The sequence below is a fragment of the Anomalospiza imberbis genome, chromosome 9 (assembly GCF_031753505.1).
Source record: "Anomalospiza imberbis isolate Cuckoo-Finch-1a 21T00152 chromosome 9, ASM3175350v1, whole genome shotgun sequence".
NCBI classification, from domain to species: Eukaryota; Metazoa; Chordata; class Aves; order Passeriformes; family Viduidae; genus Anomalospiza; species Anomalospiza imberbis.
In genome coordinates this window covers 8779136-8789078 of record NC_089689.1, presented here as the reverse complement: position 1 = coordinate 8789078, position 9943 = coordinate 8779136, and the positions used below count along the sequence as shown (strand labels likewise).

General features: G+C 39.5%; 1 protein-coding gene and 1 pseudogene across 2 annotated transcripts in view; one reads left to right on the top strand and one right to left on the bottom strand.

Annotated features, from left to right (window-relative positions):
- The window catches only part of KCNT2 (potassium sodium-activated channel subfamily T member 2), a 114600-nt gene extending 110770 nt beyond the window's left edge, over positions 1-3830 (top strand). For both annotated transcript variants that reach the window (XM_068199586.1, XM_068199587.1), the window contains 2 exons: positions 200-284; positions 623-3830. In XM_068199586.1, the coding sequence (XP_068055687.1) occupies positions 200-284; positions 623-734 (197 nt within the window). In that variant the 3' untranslated portion in view covers positions 735-3830. The remainder of the gene's footprint in view (positions 1-199; positions 285-622) is intronic.
- A 3796-nt stretch (positions 3831-7626) lies between these two features.
- LOC137479005 (beta-1,3-galactosyltransferase 2-like) lies at positions 7627-8902 on the bottom strand (annotated as a pseudogene).
- Between the last annotated feature and the right edge of the window lie 1041 nt (positions 8903-9943).

Below are 9943 nucleotides of genomic sequence, written 5' to 3'. Positions count from 1 at the left end.
CAAAAGATAGTAATGTCAGGTAGTTTCAGTATGAGTACAGTTGAAAAGAAATTGCTAAACTTAGTTGAAATCACTCTGACACAAGACACATTTTTGCAGCTCTACGAACTTTCGTCAAATTAACATGTCAGAAGTAATGCTTCTCACAATACATTTATAAATGTAATTTACTTGGTACTTTTTTCCCCCTGTCCTCTAGATGAAATGAATGATCATCAGAACACCCTTTCCTACATCCTGATCAACCCTTCTCCAGATACAAGATTAGAGCTGAATGATATAGTGTAAGTTAAAGCACACACATAAAAAAATAGTCATGAGACCTGCAGAAAAAAAAAGGAGACTTCTATTTAAAGTAACACCAAATTATACTGCATATGTATATACTTAAAATACACATATAAATATATAATACATATATTTGTACTGTTGTTAACTTGTCATCCTCCTCTTACTCTATTTTAAATTAAAAAAAAATCTAACCAATGCTACCACAGGAACTAAACCAAGCTCCTTCAAAGTAAGTCTAAGTCTCACTCAGGTCTTTTCAACATTACAACTGTATGCACTTCCCTGGCTTGCACCACGTTGTTTTAGTAACAGCTGTGATTTCTTTCTGTAGATACCTGATCCGACCCGATCCATTGACTTATGTTCCAAATGCTGGACCCAGCCGAAAGGACAGCTTCTGCAATACAGTGGGACAAGACACCAGGGAGGAGACACAACTTTGATATGTAACTCACCACAAAATTCAGAGACAGTTTTATACACATGTTGTTTCCACTAACCATTTTGCAAACTGAGTGGTATATTTTATTCAGATTTTGGAAACAAAATGACAGTGGGTAAGTGACCAAATGCAGAAATGTGGTGCCTAGAAACTCTGATTTCAGGGATTATCAGGTCTGTGGCCTGTTCAGTATGGTAGTTGAACTTTGTCAGCCTAACAGAATGATGACACCTGTTGCTATTTAACCCACATAAACAAATGTCAAATACCACCACATTTTGCTTAGATGCTCCTAAGCATATTTAGGTGGCAGCATGTCAGTGACTGAGCTTCTGACCGACATCAGATTATCTGATGCCCACAGAGAGACAATGCCTGATTTGTAGTAGCAAATATGTTAATACCTAAAGCTGCAAACAATGTGTCAAGAATTCAGTCTTTGAAATAATTTTCAATCTCAGCCTGTTGCCCATTTTTATTAGCACAGATTAGTTTCAGTACCTGTATTTTAGCCTCCAGGACCTGGGTTTTTGTTCCTTGGGTTTACACAGATCAGGTGAATGACGCGACCTGGTCACACTGCAGAGGTTGAGATTGAGACACATAAATGAAAGAAGAGCCCAGCTGCAGGAAAGTCCCTCTCATCTCACACAGGCAGCCCTCCCAACACTGTCAAAAAACTGGGAAGTTACTGTGTGAAGCTGCATACAGTGGTAGCTCAGGTGAAACACAAGCCTTTGAACCTTGGTGGGTTTTTCTATAGAAACCTGAGTAGATCATAACACAAAAGTGAGAGCATCCCTCTAGGGAATGATTCTGACATCAAGCCCTTAACGTTTTCATGACTATGCCAGAACTACAGTTTGTCCATAGCATTTCATGCCTAGTCATCCAGAATACCCAAAACTGATACATTTTTACATGAAATTATGTATCTCATTGAAGATTAAAGAAATTTATAACCCATTCCAAAAAGTGAATGTAATTCCACATAGTGTGAAAAAGCATTATGGATCTAAAATCTCTGCTTCAGCATAGATGTACACAAGAAAGCATCTGCTTGTGAAAGAAGCAACTACAATTGGTCAAGCTTTCTAAAGAATTAAGCATGTCTGTCCATGATCTTCCAAGATCATTGTCACAAATGGGGAAGAACATACTTGAGGTTTTAAACTCTCTTCTGTTACAAGTGTCCACATAGAACCAAGTAATTTTGCAGGTAGTCTAATATGGAAAAGATTGTTATTCTCTGAACTCCCTTGATGTCCTATTTGTTAAAAAAAAAAATCAGTCAAAACAGTTTCTATTCTATTCTATATTAATTGGTAGAAGTACATTCTGTTTCTGAAACAGAAAGCACAACCAAGTTGCCCAGTAAGCAACTCCTGGAAGTGAGCGTGTTTATCAGTGTTGAAGGACATTGAAATCAAGTCACATTCATATTAGGAATGACAGCAAATCTGCTTTTACTTCCTGCCTTCCTCTTAATGATTCCAAGGTTTAACAATTCAGTGGTTCTGCTTAGAGTCCATTATTGTTCAGTGCTTTTCCACACTTGACTCATTCACTAGTTTATTCACAGATAAAGTATTTCAAGTGCGCACTGTGGGAAACAAAGAATTGAAACAGCTGCACAGACTGAAGTCTACATTATTTCAGAAAGAAAAAGAAACAGTATATGGTACAGGATCTTGTCCAAGACCTGTCACAGAAGTTACCCAGAAGAGTTTGCATGTGCAGTGTGAATAACTTTTCTATTTTTAATACCTTCAGGGAGAAGACTCTATTCCAGTTGAATATTTTTTTAAAAAATACAAGTTTCTTAAAAATGTTCATTCCAAAATATTAGAAGGATCTGTTTTGCATACTGAAGGCTTCTCTAATGGAGTCTTAAGAAGGCAGAGAGGCTTCCAGAGCCATGGCTATCCTCCAGCAGGCAAGCTGGATACTCTGCTTTTAGCCTGAGTCACAGTTCACAGGAATTCCCTGTGTGTGTATAGCACACACCACTGATTTAAGGACTCTCTGCCAAATGGATCCATAGCAAGGACTTGAGTCCTCACATTTAACAGCCCATAAAGCAGCAGAAACAAGCAGTCAGGTGTGTCCATTTGCCCACTTAACTCAGCAGAATTGCTGCTCAGCTAGATTGAAATAGTGGCATCTAATGTGACCTGGTATTTCTCCAGGCTTAATGAATTTCTAATTGCTCATTAGCCCCAGAAGATTTGCTAAAGCAAACACAAAGACATCTGGAGACACTTGGAGCCCCTAAAATGAATGCAAGGCAATCTTTGTGAACCAAACAGCTCTCTTCAAAATCTGCTGGAAGACAGTCAAGGTAGTAAAAACTAACAACAGCTTCTGATGAAGCAGAAGTTCTAATAACCCATGAATAATGTACCACAAAGTTCAGCCATTCAGAATAATGCTGTCTTTCACGTTGAAAGCAAAACAGGTTTGCTTCCTCTGGAATATCTTCACAGACAGACTGCATTCTAGTGGGATTTCAATCTTCCCAGACCAGCCTAAGCACCACTACATTAACCCTGAATGAGACAGTATGCACAGTCCCTCAGTGGCCAGGGAGGTGATTCTTTAATGCTCATCCCACAGGCAATCTTACGTTCACACACTTCTTTCTCATCATGATTATCAGAAATGTAACACAAGCCTAACTGGACTGGAGACCAGAATGAGGAACAGGAGTCTCAAGGCTCAGTGCTGGAGAAGGGATGATGAAGTTCTAGAATGAGCAGGGTCAAATGACTGTTGGTCACAGGAGTTTGAGCAGGGAACAGTTCACTCAGTAGAGGGAGAAATGCAGAGCTGTGAAAAAAGGGTTATTTCAATGTGTGCTAACTGTATGTATTTTTCCTCCTGGCTCACTTCTATCAACAACCCAAAGATGGCCCTCTTCCCCAGCACTGCCTTAGCACAGGCCAAGCAATTTGGTACCCAGAGTCACAGACCCAGAGAGGGAAGTGCTAGCTGATAATAATTGCTTCATTCTCAAGAGAAATTCCAGCAAAGCCAGACCTGCCTATGAAAATGTGTTACCTAGTCTGCAATAAAAAAATCACAAGAACTCTTTCAATGGCATGCAGTGTGTTTCCTTAACTGTTTCACTCAATTCCACAACACATACGAATTCACGTACAAAGTAAAAAGCATAAAGTTCTCAAGTTTTCAAAACCCGCAGTGGAATGAATTAGTGAAGTTGTGACATTTTGTCCCAGAAATTAAAAGAGTGGTTATTTCCCAGCATAGCTACTTTCTTTCTCACAAACAACTTTATACCACAACTACACTTAAAAACAACTTCCTAGTACACAAATGCATATTACTGAATATTCCACCTCTTTATTTACTGATGCACCAAATAAAGCTAAAGAACAAATAAATGTTAGGCTTCAGCAGTGGAGGAAAACTGAAATGACATCAAATGCAGCAGAGGTAACACACGATTCTCTAGTTTCTAGAGAGTTAGGGCTGAAAGCAACCATTCTGTAACTTTGGAACACTGACATGAGATTTTGCAGCATTGAATTCTGCTTGATATGCGGTGGAAACCAGCCACTAAAATCTGGAAATGAATTAATAACATGAAGCAGCTCTATGCAGGTACATCAATTTGTACATCAAGGTAGTGCTATAAATGTGGAATTTATAAAACAAAGCAATATGCATAAAATATGGTTGTATATTTTTGATATTCTATTAGAAGCAACCCTACCCACCTTGAAACAGATGTGCAATGAATAAATGTCTAAAGAGCAGCATTTCAAAATTTCAGCCACTGTTCCTTGTGCTTGGTGCAGAATATGCACTGCAGTGATACAGGAAAAGAGTTAATAATTCATATTAAGTTATGAGAGATGACCCAGATTTTGCTTCTTTTCATTTTCTGAAGCTAATTGAAAATATTAATGATAATATTGTGTAATACTTAATTATTGCTTCCACTGCCAATGCAAAGATGTCAGTAATGGTAATTCAACACAAATATAAACTCCTAAGAAGCTTAAAAAGGCAAATATTTCTACTTCATTAAGTAAAAACACAAGCTTTTGACATTCCTGTGAGCTAAATTATCTACAAAATCTAGACTTTAAACTGTTCTGATTTGGAACTGGCCTATGCCAACCAGCAGAGAGACTAGGAGGCAAAGTGTGGAAATGAAAGAGTAAGTACTACTTCGTGTGCACGAGGTATCTCAAACTGGGCCATCCTGAATGGGGATGCAGAAGCACAGGGCTCTGGTACCTTTAAAGCACACAGGTACAACGTTAATGATTTGACTAATCACTAATACCCACAACACCAATTACTGATCATAGGAAAACTTCTCTAGATTACTTCTATTTCTTTTATCCTTTCACCAGTATGGGCTGGCTGATGAACTGATTCATTTTGCTGGCAAGTCTATAGCTTTTAATAGTTTTAAGTTTGGTATTTATTCCTGCTAGGAGTTATAAACCCTCACTGCTTCCATAACTGCACATTGGTGTGGCAGACTCCACAGACTGCAAACAAAAGCGAGGAATTAGTATCTTTATAGCCTTTTATTTGTACAGCTGGCAAGTCTCTGGTAATGCATGTTAATGATTATGCTGCTTGTGCACTCAGCTTCAGGCTGTGGTGAAGCCTCTATTACCTTACCTTATACAATCATGGAATCATTAGGGTTGGAAAATGCCTCCAAGATCATTTAGTCCAGCCTTTCATCAAGCACCTCCATGCCAACTAAACCACAGCACTGAGTGCCACATGTCACATCCTGTCATTTCTTGGGACAGCTCCAGCAATAGTGACTCCACAACTTCCTTGGGCAGCCTGTTCAAATGCTTGACAGCTTTTTCTATGAAGAAATTATTCCTGATGGCCAACCTGAACCTCCCCTGGTGCAGTTTGAGGCCATTTCCTCTCATCCTGTCTCTGGTTGCCTAGGAGAAGAAACCAACCACCTTTCTATAACCTCCTTTCAAGGCAGTTGTAGAGTATGATAGGGTCTCCCCTGAGCCTCCTTTCCTCCAGGCTCCTCATCAGACCTGTGCTCCAGGCCCTTCACCAGCTCGGTTGTCCTTCTCTGGACTCACTGCAGCATCTCAAAGTCTTCCATGGACTGGGGGGCTCAGAGCTGGACACAGGATTTGAGGTAAGGCTTCACCAGTGCTGGGTACGGAGGGACAATCTCTTCCCTGGTCCTGCTGGCCACACTATCCCTGACAAAAGCTAGGATGCCCTTGGCCTTCTTGGCCACCTGGGCACATGCTGGTTCTTGGCCAGCTGCCATCAGCCAGCACCCCGAGTTCTTTTCTGCTGGGTCCCCATCTTCAGGAATTACTGAATAACCTGGAGAACTTCATTGGCATACAGGTAATAGGAGAACATGTGAGAGTTGAGTTTGTTTGGTTTTGCTCACCTTCACGGGTTGTTACTGCACAACCATGCATGACATGGTGCTCCCCACCCAGGTAAAGGGAACAGATTTCAGAGTTGAGCTCACTGCATTGTTTGATGTAAGGTGAGGTGGTCAGCTGTACAACTGATGCCCTAAGTTTTAGCTTTCATGTTTTTCAGATTCTGCGCTGCCTAGGGTGTAGCTCTGAGCTCCGTATTAAGTGTCAGTAAGTTCTCTTCACAAGGTAAGTAGACTAAACAATCTCTTTCCAGCTTGAGACCAAGGACAACCATTACAATTTTCATGCCCAAAAGTTATAAACAATGGAGAACTGAAGAGAGCAACAAGGAGGATGGAACTTCATAACCTGAAGCTATAATTGGACAATCAACCCTAATATGCAAATGCACCAAAACTTATAAAAGTGAGAGACCTCATGACCAGTCCAAAATGTGACCATTTTGGGTCCATCTTGGGTGTAGCCCTGGGCAAGCTCTTGTGCTGCCCAAGGTGTATCCATTGAGGCCTTTTAATAAATACCTCCTTTATTTATAGTCTCTGTTCCAGGTTCAGCCTCTCTAGACATCACAAGATGCCATGGGTACTATCAAGTAATCAACCTATTATGTCCAAAAAGACCCATTTTTTAAACACAACTTCCTGCAAAACTTTTAAAATTTTTGAAACTATTGGGAGACCTCAGGGCCAGGAAAGCCCTGAGGGAGTGTTGCCCTTGCTAGCTGTATCTTTCCCGAGGTAAATGCAAAAAGGTCTTCAAAGTCCAGATGAATAGGTACCCATTTGAGATAGAAAAATTGTCCTGTGTAGGTATTAGACGAGTAGTAATATTCCTTAATCAAAAGGTTTAAGACCAAATTCCCGTAAGGGAGAAAAGCATTGCGTTCAGTGGCTGCACCACAGGTTCCCACTGCCTGTCAGTCCTGGTGGAATGGAGCTGCACAGCGCACAGAAAGATTGCACTGCAGGATTCAGGGGTTTCTTCATTAAACATCATAATGTACATTTATAAAATGTCATTGGGGATGCATATAATGTATACTCACTTTCTCACTTCCAGCTGAAGTGTTTGGTGTTCATGTGATTTGGTGACATTTTGATTCACAAGTGCATCTGATAGGGATTTGGACTGAAACTTTTATCATCTTCTGAGGTTAGTAAGCATCTTCTTATTTTTCACTTAACTATGAGGATATTTTATACACAGCTGAATGCCCTAAAATGTAATTTAATATATCACTAACAGAACAGTCTATCAGCATTTAATTTTCCTCTTTTTATTACACCTCCATGATAACAAATAAGTGGTATCCTGCGTGTGAGGTTTTCTTTGTATATATGACCACAGAGAGTAGTAGCCACTGTAGGCACCGAGATCTGGGAAATGCTAATGTTAGATTTTCTGAAAAAGCAGATTCTGCCCACATTTCTGGCATAATTCCCCAACATAGGATATCTTGTATGCCTTCTTCAGTCACACTGGAATGCCACATGAGTACATTTAATGGTACATAGGCAAATTACATCTGAGCAGTATAAAATCAACATATAAACTTATTAGTTGTTAATGAAAGAACAAGATTAATTGTATCATCTTTGCTTTTTTCTTTAGTAGGGTTGATATGGTCTCTTGCTGGCTTTGAAAATTAATTGATGCTTCATCCAAAACTAAATAAGATACGAATCCATATTCATTCAGCAGAGAAAGGCTTTTTTATGGAGGAAAAATCCTTTGAATTTAACCCAATAAAAAAGCCAGGCACCTGATTCAGGATGTCCACGGACCTTGAAAGTTATCATTACACAGATGTTCTGTTCCTACTAAGAAAACATCTGCTGCTTTGCCCATTGCCAAAGAAAGTTCCTAGGATGCTCCAGAATGGACCTTTCTCTTCTAACATGTGTTTCTTCTCTTGCAGTGTTTCCCAAAAGAGTATGTGCTCATGTGGCTCAATGTGATGAGATGTGATTATTTCATTGTACACACAAGGAGAAAATGGGCCCTTGTGTATGTTAAACAGTGAATAAGGAGGTGGTAATATTTCTACTCCCTTTGCATTAAGACAAAACCCTAGGAAAACATCTTCCAAATGTATATATTTAATCATTAGAGAAACGTTTACAGTATTTGCAGCCAGGTCTCCAAAAAGATGTAGCCAGTTCCGGAACAGAAAGGGTGGTATCTGTTACCTGGCAATTCTTCTTCTGATATGTATCATTTACTGGCTTTATCCCAAATAGGGCTGTGCCCTGTCATTAGATGGCCTGCGAAATAATTCTGTGTGGTAGGCGGGAGAGGCCTGAGGAGCTTTTCAATCAGGTGCATCGTGTTGACAAAAACATCACCGTCTGTCTTCACAGCAAACCTCTGCAGTGCCACGGCAGTAAGAGGCCACGCAGCTCATGCCCATCAGAGTTTTAAGAGTTAAGTTGCTGTAAGTGTCCTGGAAGTCCTGCTGGATAATATTGTGATACTGCTTGCTTTCTCTCAGCAGAATGTTCCCATTGGCACCCTGGGTCTCGCTGCCAAGCATGAGCAGCCGAACAGCGACAGCGCCTGGAACCGCGGCTTCGCGCCCCCAGCTCTGTCGGATGGCATTGGTGGGCTGAAGTTCAGCTGCTGTTGTTGATACCAGCAATACCAAGAAAGGTGTTTTATCTCCACACTTCTCTTCTTCATTAATAATGAGTGCAAATGACTGTGGCTTTATTTCCAGATTTCTCATTTTCAGATGGTAGTTCTCCATGTTCTTTCCCTGAGATTTGTTTGAAATCTGTATACCTTTTTCTAAGTAAACTCTTTTCAATTTCCATGTGAAGATCATCACTTTTAGGTAGGGCAGCAAGGTGATGGAAAGCATAAAAATAGGAAATTAAATATATTGCTGTAAAAGAGATGGTGAAAACCTGAAAAAGACTTCTCTTGTTGCATTCCATAGGAGAGAAGAATCCACTACAGTAGCTCATGTTGGCAGCTGTGAGAGGATGCACAAGAAGCACAGGTATTTTATCAGTAGAGCAGCTAATTTGTAATGGTTTTCCTCTGTGACACAAAGATAAAAGCCACCTTCAGGCTTCTGATTCTTCAGAATTCCTTTCATTTTGATATTGTTAAAAGAATCCTATTATTTAATTTCAGAATATATTGAAAAAAATTTTTATCAGACAAAAAAATTTAAAAATTTCTTTGTTAATTTTTCAGACTTTTCTTCCTAAGAGAAATACAGTATGATAAAAATAGTAAGAAATAAATGAAACTAAATAAATACACCAATAAAAGTAATAATTTCATCAGCTAGAACAGATCTATATTTAAATACTGAAATAGATGTAAAATATAATGACATTTTAACTTCCTGTAGGCTTTACAAAGAGTTATCACATAATTGAATCATCCAAAGTTAATGAAATATTTTGATTGATTATGGATTCGTAGCATTGGAGGCTATTATGATAAATCATAAGTTTGATGCATGGCTGAAAGTGATTGTCTAGGCTCTATAAAGCATTAATGCAGACAGACTTTGAGATTAAGTGCCCCCTGCCAGCAACTGTCTCTGTAAAGAATGCCTGAAACAATTGTCTTAGCCTAGATCCATACATTTCAAATGGCTTCAGCTGAAGGATCCCATCCTCCCAGACTGCAGACAGGTGAAGTATAAATACTGGACTGTGCACATACTGCAGCTTTGGGTACTTCTTTGTGATTTCCGTAATAGCCAGTCTCAAATTTTGGCTTCTTTCAATGAAACAATCCAGAAATTTATCTAAGCCTTGGAGATGCTCCA